The sequence below is a fragment of the Microcaecilia unicolor genome, chromosome 4, assembly GCF_901765095.1.
Source record: "Microcaecilia unicolor chromosome 4, aMicUni1.1, whole genome shotgun sequence".
Lineage (NCBI taxonomy): Eukaryota > Metazoa > Chordata > Amphibia > Gymnophiona > Siphonopidae > Microcaecilia > Microcaecilia unicolor.
In genome coordinates this window covers 144,493,327-144,515,770 of record NC_044034.1, presented here as the reverse complement: position 1 = coordinate 144,515,770, position 22,444 = coordinate 144,493,327, and the positions used below count along the sequence as shown (strand labels likewise).

At 40.2% G+C, this 22,444-nt stretch overlaps 1 protein-coding gene across 1 annotated transcript in view; it reads right to left on the bottom strand.

Annotated features, from left to right (window-relative positions):
- The window catches only part of CCDC34 (coiled-coil domain containing 34), an 84,735-nt gene that overhangs the window by 2,702 nt on the left and 59,589 nt on the right, over positions 1 to 22,444 (bottom strand). The window contains exon 5 of the mRNA XM_030200693.1: positions 20,539 to 20,680. Within this exon, the coding sequence (XP_030056553.1) occupies positions 20,539 to 20,680 (142 nt within the window). The remainder of the gene's footprint in view (positions 1 to 20,538; positions 20,681 to 22,444) is intronic.

Here is a 22,444-nt window from a genome sequence, read left to right as displayed (position 1 = left end):
TTCTATCTGACTTGAATCTTACTCAGTCAATCTCTGGACCCATTCATGTGGGCAGTCACACTCTTGATCTTCTGATCTCTCATTCTAATTTTGTCTTCTTTTCTAATCTGTTTCTCCATCTGAAACCACTGTATGCTGCAGGAACACATTGTCCTCCCTCTGTATTCATCATCTCACCATCTCTTTTTTTCCTCTTCCTTTTTCTCAGCTCTCAACCTTCAACATTTCCTTCCTTCCATTCATCCATCTCCTTTCTATCCGAGTACATCTCGCCTTCGTCGCTGTCGACATACCTCTCCTACTCTTCTCCGTACTCTCTTGCTCCTTCTCCTGCTCTCCGCTGGGGACATTAATCCCAATCCTGGTCCTCCACATCAGCTCTCATCCTATTTGTGTAGATCACACTGTGATAGCTCCAATCTAATTTCTGTTCCTCTCCTCCCCCCTTCTTCCCTGCCTTTCTCTTGCGCTCTGTGGAATGCCCGCTCTGTCTATAACAAACTTTCCTACATCCATGACCTCTATCTCTCGTACTCTCCACCTGCTTGCCCTAACTGAAACTTGGCTTTACCCTGAAGACTCTGCTTCAGTCGCGGCCCTATGCCATGGAGGTTAACTTTTCTCCCATACTCCTCGCCCGGTTGGTCGCAGAGGTGGTGTCAGGCTACTACTTTCACCCTCTTGTAGATTTCAACCTCCTCTTCCACCTCAGTCTCACTGTTTTTCTTTCTTCGAAGTCCACTCCATCCGTCTATTTGCTCCTCTGCATCTCCGAGTAGCAGTCATTTATCGACCCCCTGATAAGTCCTTTCTTCCTTTCTCACTGACTTTGATGCCTGGCTTTCCTTCTTTCTTGAACCTTCATCTCCTTCCCTCATTCTTGGGGACTTTAACATTCATGCTAATGATCCCTCTGACTCTTATGCTTCTCAGTTTCTTGCTTTAACTTCCTCTTTCAATCTTCAACTGTGCTCCACTGCCCCCACTCACCAGAATTGCCACTATCTTGATCTTATCCTCTTCTCAAACTGCTCACTCTCCAGTTTCTGTGCCTCAACTCTTCCCCTCTCTGACCATCATCTGATAACTTTCACACTGAAACACCCTCCTCTCCAGTCCCGTCCAATCTTATCCAATACATTTAGGAATCTTCAGGCTATTGACCCTTCTACTCTGTCCTCCAGTGTTTCAAATCTCTTCTCTACCACTATGTTATCCAAGTTTGTCAATGAGCCTGTCTCTTCCTATAATACTATTCTCTCCTCTGCTCTGGATACTCTCGCTCCTTCCATTCCCCGTTCTGTAAAACGTACCAAACCCCAGCCTTGGCTGACTTCTAGAATCCCCTACCTATGTTCCTGTGCCCGCTCTGCTGAACACCTTTGGCTGAAATCCTGTGCCCATGCTGACTTCATACATTTCAAGTTCTTGCTGACCTCCTTCCAGTCTGCTCTTTTACTTGCCAAACAGGACTATTACATCCAGTTGACAAATTCTCTTGGCTCAAACCCTCGACGTCTCTTTGCCACACTGAACTCTCTCCTCAAAGTCCCTTCACCTCCAACCCCCCTTCACTTTCCCCCCAGACTCTGGTTGAGTTCTTTCATGATAAGGATCACAAGATTAAACTTGAATTCTCAACCAGGTCACCTCCACCTCTCCTTCCCTTAGTCCATTCTCTCAACCCTCCAACCCCTGCCTCCTTTTCTGAAATCACTAAAGAGGAAACTACACATCTTATTTCCTCCTCGAAACTAACTACCTGTTCCTCTGATCCTATTCCCACCCATCTACTTAACACTATCTCTCCTACTGTCATCCCTTTTATCTGTCATATCCTCAATCTTTCACTGTCCACTGCGAATGTTCCTGATGCCTTCAAACATGCCGTAGTCACACCACTCCTTAAAAAACCTTCATTGAACCCTACCTGTCCTTCCAACTATCGCCCCTCCTCCATTTCCTATCCAAGATACTTGAACGTGCTTGTTCACCGCCGTTGACTTTCTTTCATCTCAAGCTATTCTTGATCCACTTCAATCTGGCTTTCGCCTCCTTTATTCAACTGAAACTGCACTTGCTAAAGTCTCCAATGATCTGTTCCTGGCCAGATCCAAAGGTTTCTATTCTATCCTCATCCTTCTCGATCTATCTGCTGCCTTTGACACTGTTGATCACAGCCTACTCCTTGATACGCTGTCCTCACTTGGATTTCAGGGCTCTGTTCTTTCCTGGTTTTCTTCTTATTTATTTGTTACATTTGTACCCCGCACTTTCCCACTCATAGCAGGTTCAATGTGGCTTACATAGTAGTAGGATTACCAAGTATAGTAGAAATAAAAGAAAATCCTTCAGAAAATGGAAGAATCCGACTGAAAATAATAAGAAACAACTGCTCCTCCACTGCTAACTCCAGACTCCGTTCCTTTTATCTTGCTGCACCATATGCCTGTAATAGACTTCCTGAGCCGGTACATCAAGCTCCATCTCTGACTGTCTTCAAATCTAAGCTAAAAGCCCACCTTTTTGATGCTGCTTTTAACTCCTAACCCTTATTCACTTGTTCAGAACCCTTATTTTATCATCCTCACTTTAATATTCCCTTATCTCTTGTTTGTCCTGTTTGTCTGTCCTAATTAGATTGTAAGCTCTGTTGAGCAGGGACTGTCTCTTCATGTTCAAGTGTACAGCGCTGCGTACGTCTAGTAGCGTTTTAGAAATGATAAGTAGTAGTAATTGGGTACTGTCCTGGTCTGACCATTTTGTTATTCTCTGGACTTTAATCTTCCCAGGTGTTGTTTCTTATTTTGGCTCTATAAGGGAATACCATTCACCTGATCTACATAAGAGCCTACTCAGATCTATCCATCTTTTACTTTGTTTCCTAAAGATTTTGTTCAGCTCTCTGTTGAAATCTTCTATTTGGAACCAGGTTAATAGGGGTTTTTTTTGGATAGTGTAGCTCCTTTGCAGCATAAAAGTCGACCCCTGAATAAATCTAAATCTGGTTTCATCAGGGCCTTAAGATTTTTAAGAAGCATCTTCGCCTTTCAGAACACCTTTGGAAGAGACATTGATCAATGAAGCTAAAGCAGAAGTGTTGTTCCTCTTTATCTGCTAATTCTTTAGCAACATTCTTTTCTGAAAATATTAATAAGCTTTGTTATTTTCCTCGTAATAGTCTGGTTTTGCCAGACGAATCTGATTTGTTTGCTTATAGGAACACGGTTTCAGGAAGCCTCTTTGACCTCCATAGTCTGTTATTGAGATGGACATGGGGGAAGACATTGTTTGCCCAAGGATTAGTGGCATGGAATAGTGCTACTGAGTTTCTGCCAAGTACTTATGACCTGGATTGGCCACTGCTGGAAGCAGGATACTGGGCTATATGGACCATAGGTCTGACCCAGTATGGCTATTCTCAAGTTCCTTGTCCAAATCCTATAACTATTTTTTAATCTTTTTCTCCACTGAACCCAATGCCTTCTAAATGGATTGCTATTTCTTTACATGGCTTACAGCCTCTTCTACTTTCTATGGTTAATCATAGCCTGAGTTTAGGTATCGTTCCAGCTTGCTAGAAACAGTCTACTGTTATTCCCATTCTAAAAAAATTCTTCTCTTTATTTAGATAATCCTTCAACTATCCATCTATATCTAGTCTTTGTTTTGCTTCAAAACCTACTGAGAAGTTAGTTCTTAATCAGCTGAATGAGTTCCTGGAAAAACCAGAATATTCTGCACTCTAGGCAATCTGTTTCTGTGCTACAACCATGCCTGAAACCAGTGCTGACAGCATTGCCAAGTGAAACCCATGCTATCTTGGCCAGATTGTTCTTGCTGTTTCACTAGATCTAGTGTATGCCTTTGACATGGTTGGCCATAAGATCTTACTTACTTGATTGAAGCTTATGGGTTGGTTGGAATGGTTTTGCAATGGTTTAAATCTTTTCTGATTTGACACTTCTATGCTGTTTAAAAAGATGCTTCTTTTTCTAATAGTAACATAGTAGATGACGGCAGAAAAAGACCTGCATGGTCCATCCAGTCTGCCCAAGACAAACTCATATGTGTATACCTTACCTTGAATTGAATTTGTACCTGTCCTTTTCAGGGCACAGACCATATAAGTCTGCCCAGCAGTATTTCCCGCCTCCCAACCACCAGTCCCGCCTCCCATCACCGGCTCTGGTAGACCGTATAAGTCTGCCCTCCCCTATCCTTGCTTCCCAACCACCACCCCCTCTTCCCCCCACCTGCTCCGCCACCCAATTTCAGCTAAGCTTCTGAGGATCCATTCCTTCTGCACAGGATTCCTCTATGCATATCCCACGCATGTTTGAACTCTGTTACCGTTTTCATCTCCACCACCTCCCGTGGGAGGGCATTCCAAGCGTTCACCACCCTCTCCGTGAAAAAATACTTCCTGACATCTTTCCTGAGTCTGCCCCCCTTCAATCTCATTTCATGTCCTCTCGTTCTACCGCCTTCCCATCTCCGGAAAAGATTCGTTTGCGGATTAATACCATTCAAATATTTGAACGTCTGTATCATATCACCCCTGTTCCTCCTTTCCTCCAGTGTGTACATGTTCAGGTCAGCAAGCCTCTCTTCATACGTCTTGGAACGTAAATCCCATACCATCCTCGTAGCTTTTCTTTGCACCGCTTCCATTTTTTTAACATCCTTCGCAAGATATGGCCTCCAAAACTGAACACAATACTCCATTGTATTTCCCCATGGGTCTTCCTTATCTCTTCAATATTTTTCTTTCTCCCTTGCCCACTCTGATTCAGGAATCAGGCCCTAGAGCTTTCACATTTATGCAGATGATATTTTGATTATTGCTAGATTAGATGAAAATGACTTAGATCTAAAACCTTTACAACTTTGTTGGATCGCTAAATGGTTGAATGAATCATTAACACAGGCCACCTCAGTTCTCAGCTAATTATTGCCAAACAGCTCATAAGATCAAGTTGCACCCCTCAAAATTTTCTAAAACTTCTACTTGTTGGATTACTGGAAGATCTATGCATCATCTCAGTCTCTATTCTCTAGGGCTCCCTCTTCCCTGTTTTGGATTCATTGAAATATCTTGTTAACCTTAAGTGGAAAAAATTGATACCAGACTGAGCCTTTGTATCTTACATGTGTAGGAGGGAAAGAATGGGAAAAGCCTCAGAGGTCCATGGTAAATACAACACCCTATCAGACCAGTCCATGGAACGCTCTTTGTATGCTTGTTTAAAGCTTATTCTGGGCTGTTCACACTGAACCTCTATCATCGGCAAAAACCCTTTCATCAGCTTCCATCCATTACTATACTTTATTTAACCCAACAAATATATTTTTTCTTTTATATATACCAATAAAACTTCATAACAGGCAGGCAGAGAAAGCTAAGACCCCCAAGCTCAACTAGACCTGAGGGAACAGGCCAGGAGCAAGCACCATAATGACAGCTCTGCAGGATATGCCCGTCCACCTGCTGAGATAGAGAGAATACTGAAAGTGAGGCTGCTGCACAGTATCCTTTACGGCACAGCTCTGATGTTCTATCGCCACCTGCTGGTAGGGGGACATAACCCACTTGTCTCTGGATTGATCTGTGGGACATAATGGAAATATTGTTTACTCTTGCTCTGTGAACAGCCAAGATCACCAGCAGATGGCATTCCACCTAGAACCACTGCAGCACTCTTGGTCCTGCCTTACTTAAGACACACCATCACCATTGCACTGCTATCATCCTGGCCACCTTTGATGGAAATGCTAAGGCACCAAGTGAATGGAGCCTTGGACTCCATATAACTGATATACCAGGTGCCCCCCACCCCACGTGGAGAACAACATCCCTGTACTGTGTGACTCAGACAATGGGCATCCCAGCCCATCAGACTCACAATTAGATCCCCAGGACTCACCAACCAGAAACCACTTTCAGGAGATGGGCTGAAGAATTCCATCATGTTAGGTGTAGCTTCAAGCTCCTGCTGGGCATGCTCAAATTGCTGGGACATGAGACACTACTGCAACTGCAGTACTCCTGCCCAGTTAAACCCTTTCGAATATCATCCTCATAGATTTAGCTTGCAGTTTTTCCTGGTAGCATGTTATATGCAAACGGCTATTTCTCAGAGGACTATCTAAAGGCCTTATTGTCTACGGTTTTTCTCTCATTCTATGGGGAAAGAAAAGTTGTGAATTATGTCCATGAGGACTATTTCATAACAAAGTTGGAAAACGCTATCTATTTTATATTTAATTCATGAAGGCCACAAAAGTACCTTATAAAACAGATTTCCAAATTCCATCCAAAAAATACACACATGCTCAAACAATTTACACCTGCTCTGATGAAAGTATAAATATATACATGTACTCTATGTGTATACACATATATTTTATAAAATGTGCATACATCACCATTCTGTCCCAACTCCATCCAAATTATGGTCCTAGGAACATCTATCTGGATTTTCAAAAGGCATTTGACAAAGTACTTCATGAATGACTCCTAAGGAAGTTAAAAAGTCAAAGGATAGGTGATAATGTCCTATTGTGCATTAAAAACCGATTAAAAAGATAGAAAACAACATGGGGTGAAACAGTCAGTATTCTCAATGGAGAAGGGTAGATAGTAGGGTTCCCCAGGGATCTTTGTTATGTGCTGCTTTTGAACATATTTATAAATGATATAGAGATGGGAGTAAGTAGTGAAGTAATTAAATCTGCTGATGACACAGAGCTGTTAAATCGCAAGAGGATTGTGAAAAATTATAAGAGGACCTTACGAGACTAGAAAACTAGACATCCCAATGGAAGATGACACTTAATGTGAGCAAGTGCAAAATGACGCATGAGAGAAAAAGGAACCCAAATTATAACTATATGATGCAAGGTTCCACATTAAGCATCACCATCCAGGAAAAGGATCCAGGTGTCATCATTGATGATACATTGAAACCCTCTGCTCAGTGTGCAGCAGCAGCTAAGAAAAAAAAATAGAATGATAGGAATTACTAGGAAAGGAGTGGAAAACAAAAATGAGAATTTTATAATGCCTTTGTATCACTCCATGGTGCAATCACACCTTGAATACTGTGTGCAATTCTGCTCAACAAATCTCAAAAAGCATATAGCAGAATTAGAAAAAGTACAGAGACGGGTGACAAAAATGATAAAGGGGATGGGACAACTTCCTTATGAGGAAAGGCTAAAAAGGCTAGGGCTCTTCAGCTTGGAGAAGAGATGGCTGAGGGAAAATATGCTAAAGGTCTATAAAATACCGAGTAGAGTAGAACAGCTGCGTAACCCTAGTAGCGCTAAAGAAATGTCAAGTAGTAGTAGTAGTAGTAGTAGTAGATAGATAGATGTGAATCGCTTGTTTATTCTTTCCAAAAATACTAGGAATAGGGGACATGCAAAGAAGCTACTAAGAAGTAAATTTAAAACAAACTAGAGAAAATATTTCTTTACATGACATGTAATTAAACTCTGGAATGTTTTCTTCACAAAATATGGCATTTAGCCAATATCTGGTCGCCAAGTCAGTTGTTCCTATTATCCCTTTTCAAGATTTTTGTACTTGTTATAACATTCCCCAATCGCATAATACTTTTTGGAAAAATCTGACTCAGATTATTGAGCATCGCTATCCTGCTCCATCAATCTACAGTCTCAAGTTTCAGTAGTTTATGTCAATCCCTTATGGGTCCAAAATCTGCATCTAAACTGTAGAAACTCATGCAACTGTCAAAACCTAATATATGGTCTGGCCTTATCTCCGCTTGGGAAAATGAATTAAATGTCTCGCTGTCCAGTAAGGAGTGGGATCTTTTTTGGACAAAATCTATGTGTTCGTCTCTTTCAGCTGCCCTCCTACAATCTACCTATTACATTGTTCATAAATCCTACTGGACGCCTGTAAAGCTTGCTAAAGTATACCCAAGTGTTTCAAATCTATGTTGGTCATGTCATTCTGGAGTGGGTACCCTAGAACATTTGCTTCTCTCTTGTTGTAACCTACAGTCGTACTGGAGTTCGGTTTGGGACACTACCCAGAAAATATTTACAATCCAAGACTCTTTGTCTTTTAAAATATTAAGGCTTCGACTCCTAGCTTGTCCATTCTTCAAAAATATGCCAAACTGTTTAACTTAATGATTTCTCTCGCTCTTCATCTGATTGCATTGGAAAAATAATCAGCTTGTTTTTCATGAATGGTGGAATCTGCTGTGCTCCTATAGGCGATATGAGGAACTGGCTGCCATGAGATTGGGTCACTTCTCATCTTTCTACAAAGCATGGTCGCTGCTAGACGACTATGTATCTTGTGAAAAGGAATTAATTCTCTAAAGTATGTTGCATATACTGTTCTGTTTTACTCATATCAGCTGACTTTTTTTTTTTATTATTTCATAATTTTTATTGATTTACTTTAAACTTAAACAGAAATATTACTGTTAAGTGAAAAACAGCCACAAAATAAAACTTTTCTTACATAATCTTTTAGCTTTACACTTTAAATGGCTTTCTTAGACCCCAAAAACTGGGGGGGATTAGAATAGGTGAAGCAACATTTGTTTTAACAATTTCTGCAAGAAAATGACGACACCGCATTTCTCAGTCTATTATTCCATTATCTCTATCGTTGTTTTGAATCTAGGAACAACTTAAGCTGATCAGGAACATAAAAAACATATTTAGTATTATTAAACTTCACTATACATTTACATGGGTATGCTAACAGAAAGGAACCTCCCATTTCTATTGTTTTTAGTCTCATTGAAAGGAACTGTTTTCGCTTTTGCTGAGTCACTTTAGTCACATCTGGGAACAACCATATAATTTTTCCCCACCAAAATTGTGATTCGTTGTTTTAAAGTAGTCTCATTACAGCATTCAAATCCTGTTGAAAAACAAAAGTCACTAACAACGTCGCCCTTTCAGTGGCAGTATCTATTGACTGTTCCAAAATTGCTGTTAGATTCTCCACATCCATTTCACTTCCAGGTTGACCATTTATTACCTCGTCTGCTTTTTTAATCGTATTTGGTATAAAGTAAATTTTTTCTAATGGAGGAATTGCTTCTTGGGGATATTTTAAATTTTCTTTAAGAAATCTGGTGAATAGATCTTGGGGAGAAACCCCATACAATTTAGGAAAATTAAGCAGACGTAGGTTCAGTCTCCTATTGTGATTTTCAATTTGTTCAAGCTTTCTCCTGATATCCATATTGTCTTTTACCACAGCAGCTTTGAATTCGTTTGTTTGTACCACCTCATTTTGTAAATTCTCAATTTTCTGTGAAAAATCTTGTTTAATCGTGTCCACAGAGTCTTTCAATTCTTGCATCTTAACACCTAAGGTTTTTACCTCTACAGACGATTGTTGAAGGGTTTTTTCCATCTCTAGTAGTTTCAGCCATATTGTCCCCAGATTAACCTCCATTTCCTTCCCAGCAAATTTGGATGTTATCGGTGAATAGGTCACCCCACTGGGTCCGCCAACTTCTACTCTTCCAGTGTCCGTTAGTTTCTCCTCCCGGTTCACCACAACTGCTGGGCTTGGAGGAATCTTAGAGAGCGGCAGAGGGGAGAGCGATATTTCACATTCCGGCGAGGGTTCTGCTTCACCAGATCCTCCCGCCAAGGAATCCACCCCGCTTGCTACCTGGGAAAGAGCGGGGAAGAAATGCTCCAGTCCCGTTCTCGCCGGCGTGGACGTCCCGGTAGGTGGGGGAACTGTCCGGACTGCTCCTTTCCTTTTAGAATGAGGCATATTTCCAGAAAGAACAAAAAATTAGCAGAACTGGCTGGAGCGATCTCACCAAGCGTCCGCTCTCGGCGCCATCTTGACACGCCCCCGTCAAGTACCGTTTTATTAAGAAAAAAATTGTCTCACTGACTTTTTTTTTTAAATTTTATTCTATTCCATATTATGTTGTATGTTTACATAAATACTATGTTGTTTTAAAATTAATAAAGTTTTAAAAAATCTGTAATTTGTTGTCAGCAGTTAGCTTAGCAGGGTTTAAAAAATGTTTTCGATAATTTCTTAAAAGAAAAATCCATAAACAATTAAGATGGGCGTGGGAATATCCACTGCTTACTTCTAGGATAAGCGACATAAAATCTGTTTTACTCTTTTGGGATCTTGCCAGGTACTGTGACCTTGATTAGCCACTGTTGGAAACAGGATACTGGGCTTGATGGACCTTCAGTCTGAATCAGTATGGTAATGCTTCTGTTCTTATGTACATGTAGATCATATAAAAGCACCTTTTTGTGAGTCTGTGCTCTTGCACAATTTTATTTTTAACAGCCTTTTTCTTTGTGTAAACAATGCTTTTCACACAGAAAATGATTTATAAAATCATCTCTTAAGATTGTACCTGAGGCAACAGAGGGTGAAGTGACTTGCTGACAAGCACAATAAGCATTAGCAGGACATGAACTCTGGTTTCCTTGGTTCACAGCCTGCTGCTCCCACCACTAGGCTATCAGTTAAATACTTGTCAAAAATTCTTGAGAATTCAATAGCAGCAGCTAATTATTAATAACTACAAACAGCAAGCAATGAGTGTATTACCACCCAGCTTTTGTCTAATGCTATTAATTGGCTTTTTTTATTTTTTTTTTAAAGCTTTGTCTTAAAGTTGCAGAAACAGTTTTTCCAGGTCTCTGTGATTTTTCACTGGCCTCTAATAGCTAACAGCAGGCATATGTTAGCCTTACAATGACAGTTTGGATTGTGTTGACATTATAACAAACACCTCGCATGCATGATCAAAACAATGTCTGGAATACATTAGCCTGTTCACAGAAGAGAATTTTTCCAGATAAATAACTCAGCCAAGTAATAGCAACTGTCAGCAAGTTTTGAGCTTCCCAGAGCAAAGCATAGGAAGTAATGTGTGCCTCACCCCTTCTAACTGGGCCAAAAAGCATCTGGTTTTATGTCTGGAAGGAACCTGACCAGCATTGAGATCTGGAGGAATAATGCTGATACAAGAATACTGTACTCCCACCCAAATTGTTTAAAAATAGAATTTAAACCAGTGCTTTTTTTTTCTCCTAATGCTATAAATACTGCTAAAGGGAATTCCTGTCAATTCCCATCTTACCATAATTATATAGTTAATTTTAGGGCACTTTAGGAATGCTCCCAGACTATATAGCAGTTTTGACTGTAGGATTGTCTAAACGTGTGCTTTAAATAAAGATACATTCACCAATTTAAATTTTAAATTCAGTTAAAGAATCCCACAGGTCTTAGCTGTCCCTTCTCCCTGATTTCCTTTAACCTCTTAACATAGGGCACATTTTCAAACTTGCTTGATCCACACGGCACATCAATTTTTGTTAAGTTGCTGTATTTAGTAGACTATTGACTGCTAGCCACCTAAAAGTAAAACACAAGAAAATGTACTTCTAAGCACTGAAAATCCCGAGACATAATTAAGACAGGTTGAGAGAGAATTTTGAGAAGCATATGGGCATCAGGCCTCATGGCAGATCTGAAGTTAAGGCATGAAGCTAATTGAATCCCCTTGGATGTACTGGCTAGTGAATGGAATTTACCAAAATTACCTTTCCCACATGGATAGAAAAAATAGGCAATATTTTACTAAGGAAAACTCATTGTCTGCCCTATAAACAAAAGTATACATTTGTGGGTGGTTGTTTTTTTTCAATCACATCTCTCTGAAATATGTTATTACATTTCAGAGCCATCAAAATGATTCACTCCCCAGCAGCAAAGAACTGCAACCCAGTGTTTGAACTTTCAGAGATGAACCTCATTTCTATATGGCCCCTACACTCTGGAATGCACTCCCTGAAAAGCTTTGCTTAATACAAGACTCTCTCTCTTCAGGAAGCTGGTGAAAGCTTGGCTCTTCACCCAGGCCTTTAATGGAAGAATAAAATCACTGAACACATAGACAAACATGTTTAATGGGACACAGTCAACATGGATTCATCCATGGGAAGTCTTGCCTCACCACTTTGAATAAGTGAATAAGAATGTGAATAAAAGGTGAGCTGGTTGAAATAGTGTATCGATTTTCAGAAAGCTTTTGACAAAGTCCCTGATGAGAGGCTCCTGACAAAATTACTAACCCTTGGGATAGGAGGTAAAGTTGTGGATTAGGAATAGGTTGATGGATAGAAAACAGAGGGTAGGGTTAAATGGCCAATTCTCTCAGTGGAGGAGGGTAAACAGTGGAGTGCCCCAGGGATTTGTACTGGGACTGGTGCTATTTAACATATTTATTAATGATCTAGAAATGGGTACAATGAGTGAGGTGATTACAGACAACACAAATGTATTCAAAGTTGTTAAAACGAATGCAGATTGTGAAAAATTGCAGGAAGTGGGCATCCAAATGGCTTAATGTGGACAAGTGCAAAGTGGTGAACATTTGGAAGAATAATCCAAATCATAGTTATTTGATTCTAGGTTCCACTCTAGGAATCAGCACCCAAGAAAAAGATCTAGGTATCATTGTCGACAATACATTAAAATCTTCTGCCCAGTATATGGCAGCAGCCAAAAAAAGCAAACAGAATGTTAGGAATTATTAGGAAAGAGATAAACAAATAGTTAAGCTCTAGAACTCGTTTCCAGAGGATGTAGTATCTGCGGTTAGTGTATCTGGGTTTAAAAAAAGGTTTAGACAAGTTCCTGGAGGAAAAGTCCATAGTAACCACTGGTCTGACCCAGTATGGCTATTTTTATGTTAACTACCCTGCTAGTCACATACATACAAAGTGTGACACCGGCTGCATATACTGTAGCAGGACTTGCTTATCCTACCTTAGCTGACATTTTATTCATGCATCATTCTGACTTTATGTGCAGCTTTCTTTAAATTAGTTCCCTTATTTTCTAACTCCTGTTACTCTATGTGTTTCATTGTTGCTTACACCCTATGATGTCTATTAAAATGTTTTATTGCATATTGTGTTGACATTGTAATGTAGCATACTATGCCACACCTTGTATTATAATATTTTTATTGCTGTAATTTTCTGTTGCCTATGTTTGACTTATTTTTGCTGTACACCACCTTGAGTGAATGCCTTCAAAAAGGCAGTAAATAAATTAATAATTATACCAGGGTATGTTGAAGATAATCTCACTCATTCATATTTACTGCTAACGTTCATCTTAATATCACGCTTTGAGCATGCTTACCCTCTATGTTTTATTCTACATTGGCTTCCCATTAAAGACCATATTACTTATAAAATCTGCACATTGACTCACAAGATGATTTATGGGTAAGCCCCTGTCTATATGCTAGATTTCATACATCTTTCTTCTAGAAACACATTGGTGGCTGCTCGATCCTTCCTCCACTTAACATTCTTGCAACTTGGAAAGTGTAAGTACAAATTACTTTTCGCTTCCACCTTCTCATACGCCAGCACGAAATCTTGGAATATTCTACCGCGGCAGCTGAAGGAGATAGATGACCACCAGCTCTTCAAGTCATCCTTAAAGACGTATTTATTCAAGATTGCTTATCCAACTGATAATACTTCATCCTAGTCATCCTCACTTCGGCCGTACCCACCTGACCCCCGACTGCACCTACTTCGACTTGCTCCCCTGTTTTATCCACGTTGTTATCCCTTCCATAGGCTCCTTTATACCTGTACCCTTCCAGAAATGTAACCATTTGTAACTGTGTAAGCCGCACTGAGCCCGCCCTTGTGGGATAATGTGGGATATATAAATGTACAAAAAATAAATATCTGCATTGTACTAAAGAGAGCTTCCTTTTGGACTTTGGCAACATATCAAGATATGCTTGGAAACGTAATACCAGTAGCACCCAATACAAATGGTCTATTTTCTGATTCCTCTTGTATTTTCTTGGAATCCAATTGCATTAAGGACCTTCTCTTTATCCACAGTTTAGTTCAGAGTAACCAGCATGTCCTTCCCTCCGCCGCTCTCTCGCACACACAGAGCCAACATGTCCTCTCTCTCTGCTCCCTCCCCATGCACATAGCTGAGCTGTCAATCTTTCTGTCCCTCATAAATACATAAAGGCAGCAATTCTGATTTTCTTACCTTTCCTCAGGCAGCAATTTCTCATTGTTGCCCTTCTCCCTCCCCAGATAGCACTTTTCTTATTGTGGTCCTCCACCCAATCCAATTTCTCTGGTCTCACAGTGCACAGGCAGCACCTCTCTCAGCCTCTTGACATTTTTACCTAAATTGCTAATTGCAGCAATGGGAGACTTTTCCCACACAGTTCTTTCTTCTTTGGGAAGAAAGAAGGTGAGCTACAGCGGCAACAATGGTACTTAAGTAGATAAACAATGTCCTATTTGGACAGACCAAGGCCCATCAAGCCCAGTACCTTTTTACAACAGTGGCTAATCCAGGCCACAAGTACCTGGCAAGATCCCAGGAGTAAAATAAATTTCATGCTGCTTATCACAGAAATAAGCAGTGGATTCTCCCCACCTTTTAATAATGGTTTATGAACTTTTCTTCCAGGAACTTGCCAAGCCTTTTTTTAAACCCTGGTACTCTAACCACTTTTACCACATTCTCTGGCAATGAATTTCAGAGTTTAATTATATGTTCAGTGGAGAATATTTTCTACAATTTGTTCTAAATGTACTACTTAGTAACTTCTTGGCATGTCCCCTGCTCCTTGTACTTTTGGTAAGAGTAAACAAGTGATTCATGTCTACCCATTCCACTCTGTTCACTTATAGACCTCTATTATATTTCCCCTCAGCTGTCTCCTCCAAGCTGAACAGCTCTAACCTCTTTAACCTTTTCTCAGAGAGGAGTCATTACATCCTTATTTTGGTCTCCCTTCTCTGTACTTTTTTTTTTTTTTAATTCAGCTATTTTGTTTAGATGCAGTGATCAGAATTGCACACAATATTCAAGGTGTGGTCGCCTCCACCTACAAAGATTTTTTAGCCTGAGAATGCACTTCAGTGTAACCTGTGGTAAAAGTAGGGAGTGGAAGAGCCTCCTACACACCTCTACTAGAGGTCAGAAAGGCAGAAGGTAAACCAGAGCAGCAGTGGAGGGGGGTGGGTGGGTGGGTGGGGGAGCTCTTCTGAAAGAGCTTTTCTTGCTCGCTGTAAGGCAGCTCAGAGTCAGCTGTAGATCCTCTTGCAATTTTTTTTCTGTTGGCCAGGCAACAGGGTCAGTGGGTATTTTTCTTTTGGAAAAGTTCTTTGGTGGCAGTGGGCTCTTCTGGAGAGGCTGCTTTGTGGCCCAGACAAATCTCAGCACAGCTTGCAGCAGCAGTATGCTTTTAGGAATGTGGTTCCCATTTAAAATCAGGATGCAGAGTTACAACTAAACTGGGGAAACAATCATGAAGGTGCAGGAGAAACTTATGCCACACACCTGTTGAGAAGCACAGCCCTAGTAAGGAGAGGCTCAGAGCTCAAGTATACAGAATAAAAACTGATGCTACAACATGTCTGAATTTACGCCTGCAATTTAGTCTTACTACATTGTAACTTTAAATTTCAGGATAATGCTTAAAAATTTGCTGTAATTAGGACGCTGGAGCGGCATTCGCACCCTTAAAAAGGCTACCCACGAGGTCATAGTGGGAATTTACAAACCGCAATGAACCCTTGAAAGGGGTTATTAGCAGTATACAAGAATTGATTTCAATTGAATATCCAGAGAATGAGATGCAAACGTGCCTTCTATATTCCTTCTATACTGGTTGACCCTTAGATGGGCCACTGATGCAGCCATGACAATGATGTACCACTCCAAGGTCTGATCAGTTTGGGCATAAGCGAAGGAATATGCAATTACACAGAGTTCTCTTTAACACAGTAACTGAGGCTTTTTGAGGCAAAAGGAAACAAAAAATTGAATAAGTTTTCTAAGGTATTTCGTTCACATCAGATAGCTCTTGCAATCCAATGTAGGCAAGGCTTATTCACCATCAGTGCAACAGAGGCATGAGAAAAATGTTGGAAGAACCACCAACTTCTTATGGTGGAAATCCTTCAGACTTAAGCAAAACACAAGATGTTTTTAAGTACCACCTTGTATAAATTAGTAGGATCTAGAGTGCACAGCTCCTGCATGCTCAAAGAAATTCCACTAATAAAGCTAATTTTCTAGGTCAGGTACTTTTTGAGCCTTTCATTTGTACTACTACTACTATTTAACACTTCTAAAGCGCTACTAGGGTTACGCAGCGCTGTACAGTTTAACAAAGAAGGACAGTCCCTGCTCAAAGGAACTTACAATCTAATGGACAAAATGTGCAGTCAAACAAATTGGGGCAGTCTAGATTTCCTGAATAGAGGTATAATGGTTAGGTGCCGAAGGCGACATTGAAGAGGTGGGCTTTGAGCAAGGATTTGAAGATGGGCAGGGAGGAAGCTTGGCATAGGGGCTCAGGAAGTTTATTCCAAGCATAGGTTAAAAGCACACCAAGGATAATACATACATGAGGCAAGACGGTAGGTTTCAAATGAGTGTATGGAAATGGATCTTCCTTCCACATGGTGACATCATTAAACACTGAGAGATGGTACCTTGGCTAGGGTACAAGAATGACTGACTATCTTGAAGTTCTTTTTAATATAAAATAAAAAAGTCCTGTAGACCACTAATACCTTGTAGTTATAAGCACTTAACAGAATAAAGGCAGGAGCAAACTCTTGGAATAATCAAAGCTCAATTCAAACCAATGAATAATATAAAAACATAAAAGAAAATATTGTACTTAACCATAGCAGGATTTGAAATTATGGTAGAACTAGAGGACATGAATTGAGGTTGAGGGGGGCTGACTCAGGAATAATGTCAGAAAGTGTTTTTTCACTAAGAGGGTGGTAGATACCTGGAATGTGCTCCCATCCAACGTGGAGGTGAAAACAGTAATGAAACATAAAAGGAATCCTGTTTAGAAGGATGGACCCAAAAAAGCTTAGCGGAGATTAGGTGGCACCATTGGTAACTGGGAAGCAAAGCCAATGCTGGGCAGACTTCTATGGTCTGTGCCCCGATCGTGGCTGGACATATTCAGCTTCAGAAGTTGGAGAACAAGAACAGCGTTGGGGCAGACTTCCATAGCCTGTACTCTGATCATGACTTAATAGATTTGGATGGATTGGAGTAGAGCTTTTCAGGGCTTTGATTAACAACTTATGTTTCAGAACAAGGACCTACGATCTATGCCCTGAAAATGGCAAGGACAAATCAAGATCAGGTAAACATATGAAGTATCACATCATACCTTATGAGTTTATCTTGCTGGGCAGACTGGATTGACCATACAGGTCTTTATATGTCATCATCTACGATGTTACAAAAGCCATTCAAAAAAGACTAAATTACTTCATAATACAAATTTGCAAAATAAAAAAAAAAGTTTTAAGATTTTTCCTAAAATCAAATTAAGAATATAAAATCTGCTAAACAGAAGAGAGTTCTTTCCAAAATCTAGCCACTCGGAAACCCAGAGAAAGCTCAACCTGGTTTAAACATTTTCCACCCCTTACAGAAGGAAAATGAAAGATTTGAGTTACTGGACCTACAGTTTCCTACCAGAATAGAAAATGGATGTGATCATAAAAATATGCAAATACCAAACTATAAACCTTGTAACAGCTTAAAAATAAAACAAGCCTGTCTGAACTGAATTCTGGCTTTTATTGGTAGCTAGTGGTTAAAATAAACAGATTCTGACTTTTTCAAGAAGATCAGGCAAAGCGCTGTATTCTGAACTGATTGCAATTCTTTTCAGTTATTGACAAGAACATCCCGAATACATGATGTTACAGTAATCCATTTGGGACAAGATTACAGCCTGGACCAGAAGTCTAAATTGTTCAACTGAAAAATATTTACGAATTTGGCAAAGTTTTTGCATCATCAAAAAAACATAACATAAAAACATAAGAGTAGCCATCCTGGGTCGGACCAATGGTCCATCTAGCTAGTATCCTGTTTTCCAAACAGTGGCCAAGCCAGGCCACAAGTACCTGGCAGAAACCCAATTAGCAGCAACATTCCTCGGTATCAACCCCTCTCTGTCTCAATAGCAGACTATGGCCTTTTTCTTCAGGAATTTGTCCAAACCTTTTTTAAACCCAGATATATTAACCACTGTTACTACATCCTCTGGCAAAAGAGTTGCAGCGCTTAACTATTTGTTGAGTGAAAAAATATTTCCTCCTATTTGTTTTAAAAGTATTTCCATGTAACTTTCTCTAGTTTTTGTACTTTTCGAATGAGTAAAAAAAATTGATTTACTTCTATTCATTTTACACCACTCTGGATTTTGTAGGCCTCAATCATATCTCCCCCTCATCCGTCTCTATTCCAAGCTGAAGAGCCCTCACCTCTTTAGCCCTTCCTCATACGAGAGGAGTTTCATCCCCTTTATCATTTTGGTCGCTCTTCTTTGAACATTTTCTAATTCCACAATATCTTAAAAATAAACTGATTTATTTCTGATCAAGAAAAAGAGTACAATTACAATGCCCCAAATTTTAAATTACTGCAAAGCTCTTAGGGCTAGAACAAGATAGTAAATTCACCAGGGGAAGTTCTTGGAATAAAATCCCTGCCCCCCCCCCCCCCCTCTTCTGTAGTAGCAAAGGTTTTAACTAGATAGATATTTTCAACTGCATCTGTGTGACTTAGCGGTTTTTCTTGCCTTCAGAGAAAACAGAAGAGCATCAGGTAGAGAGCACCTGTGATCAAAAGGGAATTGTCATGGTGAATTCAGATATGTAGAAAGTATTTATATCATCATTTTATGATAAAGGATAGTGACGTTCAATCTGTGTCATTTGCAATTTATATAAGACTAGTATAAAAGGCCCGTTTCGGTAGGCAATGAAACGGGCTAGCAAGGTATTCCTCCCCTCCCTCCCTTCCTTCTGAGTTCCAGACCCCCTCCTCCCTCCCTCCTAGATCCAGAATGAGTTTTCTCCCCCAAGCCAAGATTTTACTCTTCCTCTTTTCTCACTTTCCCTTCGTCCCCAGACCCTTTTCCTGGCGCTGATCAGGCTCTGCTTTCCCCAGGTTCCGATCTGTACCCGGTTCCTCTCTGCGACTGCCTCAGCCGCAGGATTTGGGGGTTTTTTTTCGTCAAAAACGCGCCAATGCCAGAGTCACCACGGCTCCCCCTCCGGTCTACTCTGGTTAGTTTTGCCAGCTGCTGAGATAGCAAGACACAGGCATTCGGCTGCCATCACACTGAGCACCCCTGTTCACATGCATTCAGAAAGCAGGGGCCAGTTCTTCTCTCCTCGTGGTCTGCCAATCTCTCCCTCTCTCTTCCACCCTCCCCGGTCCAACATATCTCCCTCTCTCTCCAACCTGTCCGCGATCCATCACCTGTCCCCCAAATCCCCACCCCTCCCCCAATTCTACCATCAAACTCATACCTGAAGACGTCCACCGCAACTTTCTTTGTGTTGTGCCCCGGCGCCTTTGTCACAACCATGAATAGCAGCTATGAGCTGTTGACAGCTGAGCTGTATGTTTATGACACCATTCACAACCCTATATGATCCAAGATCTAACACACAAATGCCAATATTCATTTCACTGGATTAAATGGAAAGCAACATTCCTCTAATTTTTTTCTCAAACAGACTGTGTGCAATTTTGTCTGGGATTGCATTTTTTCCAGGCCTACATCAGCCATCTTCCATACAAAGTACAGTGTGTGCAACATTGAGAATTTAATAATATCGTTGCATCAAGAGCATTCAAACTGTTTTAGATCAACTATTACCTTGATTTGTTAAAATCATTTTTCAAAATTAGCAGTTTCTTAACCCTTGTATGCGTTTGCTTTTCAAGATTTATTTATGGCTCCAATTTAGATTTAATTTTCTCCACTGTTCATTGCTCTGTCCCTTTTCTATTGCACATTTAAATCTCCTGCAGTTTGCTGAAGCTTCTTCAGGATTCCTTCCTTCTAAATCATTTTTACACTACCCATCTCTTTACCCAGACCTCCGACTCACCATCTCTGCTCTTCTCACGTGCAACACTATTATTGTAGTTATGTACCTGTAGAAACATAAAGCTTCCTGGGAATGCAAACTGTAAACCTCAGGGAAGCAGCAAGATGGTCATCTAATCAGCCAGAATAAAACTTCCAAATAAATGTCTCTCAGGCAAGAGCAAAATATTTGAGGATGAGATCATAATGAATATACTCTAGCAAATAAGGTCATTCTTGTCACAGTATGTACAAAACAAACCCATTGAGATATATTAGACTAGAAAGGCAAAGTAGTAGTTTTTTTTTTTTTTTTACAGACCCACTGAATATCCAAATATCCCAAAAGAAACAACTTATTGCAGTTCAGGACAAACAACCTGCTTTGAACTGTGAACATTTCAGAGGTTAAGACAGCTGCTATGCCTTCTCTACAAAGTTGAGGTTTAAGCTGTTGTGTTTGTAGAGCTAGAAGAGGCATGAGCGTAAGCAGTAAAGTCATGCTTAAAATCATTAGTCATCCAGGCCTAAGGTAAGATGCACACACCTGATAACTTCCCATTACCATAGCCATAGGTGTTTGGAAGAGGACGGGGTTTGTTTTTGCAATTTTGCAGCCACTCTTCAAATACCCTCTTGGATCTTTCTTTCTTTTCTTGTAATTCTGCGAGTTGTTTCTCTTCTTCTTCCTAAACATTTAAAAGGAATGTAGCCTGAGTCTTAAGGGAAAGAACTTGGCATAAGAAGCTATTAAAACATCAACTTACAAAAATATTCTTGCATGGAAATACTCCACACTCCGATTCTCACTGACTCCAAAAACAGACAGGTCCACATTCACTGTGGGCTTCATTTACTCCAAACCTTGTTGGTCTCTTCCGAACAGTATAAAAAACCCCAAATAGCAACTGACGTAGTAGCAGATATTCAAGACATTTGTTACAGCTCAAAAGATACTTACAAGTACTCAGGACAAGGAGCCACTATAAATGGATCATTAATGCCATCAATGGAGCTGCCTATGACCACTGACAATCACATTCCACATTTTTCAAATGCATGCAATCCCTTTTTTAGATAGCTAACTCTGATCTGCAGGAATACACGGCATACATTCATGGTCAAATGAATTCCTAACATATATATCCCTAGATAAACACAACACTGTCATAATGCAAAGTTATATTCAAAAGCATGACTCATCCTCTGTTCTGTTCAAAGCACTGGATAGTACGGAAACAATCTTTTGCCTAAAAGTGATTGCTGCGCCCTCCAACCTTGTTACATTAGTATTCTCTTTTCTCACACCCCTTATCCCTCCTACTGTGACTCGGGATGACACATTTCAAAATTATAACCTAGGCTTCCTCTTTGTATTGCTCCTATTTCTACCCCTGCTTGTCTTCCATTAATGATTTTACTATAAACCACTTAGATAAGTTTTATAGGTGGTTTAATCAAATATAGTAAAAGCATAAACCTCTTCTACCACACACGCTCATACCCTTGTCATCCTGCACTGTTTGTTGGGCAATTTTAATATTCATTTACAATCAGCCTGTTTTTAAATGTAGAAGAATGTGTTTTAGAGAGAGTACATTTGATATAGGAATTTGTACAGACAGAACAGTGACTTGCCAGCATGGTCATACTGTAGACTTGCTAAAGTTTGGGGGAAAGACCAAGACTTTCTGACTTGAGTGACTTATCTATTTCTTGGTCTAAACAAAAAAAGGAGACAGCCTAATCCTCACAGGTGTGCAACAGGAAAAAGAGTAAGGTGATAAAAGACGAGGATACCAAGCATATAGTATCAAAAAGTCTTTATTGCTTATTGCTTCTGAAGGCCTATTGTGGAAATGAACTCTCAAAAGAAACAAAGTGTTAAGCTGGGGGGTTTCCAGGACCTACTCCTGTTCCACTATAATTTAACTTGTACCTCACGCTGCTGATTCATGTTTTTGAAATATTTGGCATTACTTACCATTTTTATGCAGCAGATATCCAACTGCCAGTGGAAGTGAAAATAAAGTAAAGGATATAGCTCAGAGCTTCACAAACTGTAAGGTGGGACCACAAATGGGGACACAAAACCCATGTTTGGGGTCACAATATAGGTGGGCTTTCCACAGGCACATCATTATACTGCACCTCCAAAGGGGGGGGGGGGGGGGGGTCACACACTTATTTGGCTGCAATCATGGAGTCACAGCCACAAAAAGATTGGGCAGCAGTGATATAGCCCAATTCAATTCTATTTACATTTATAGGGGGGAAGTTATCAGCTTGGGTTATTTTACTGTTAATCCAGATAATTACTGACTAGTCTCAAATGGGACCTGTGCTAATTATAGCATAAGTCAGTGGTAAAATAACACGTCTAACAGTAGTCCATGTTGATAACTTCTCCCCATAGTCCATCAATCTTAAGGGTTTCAGTGGATTTTAACAAA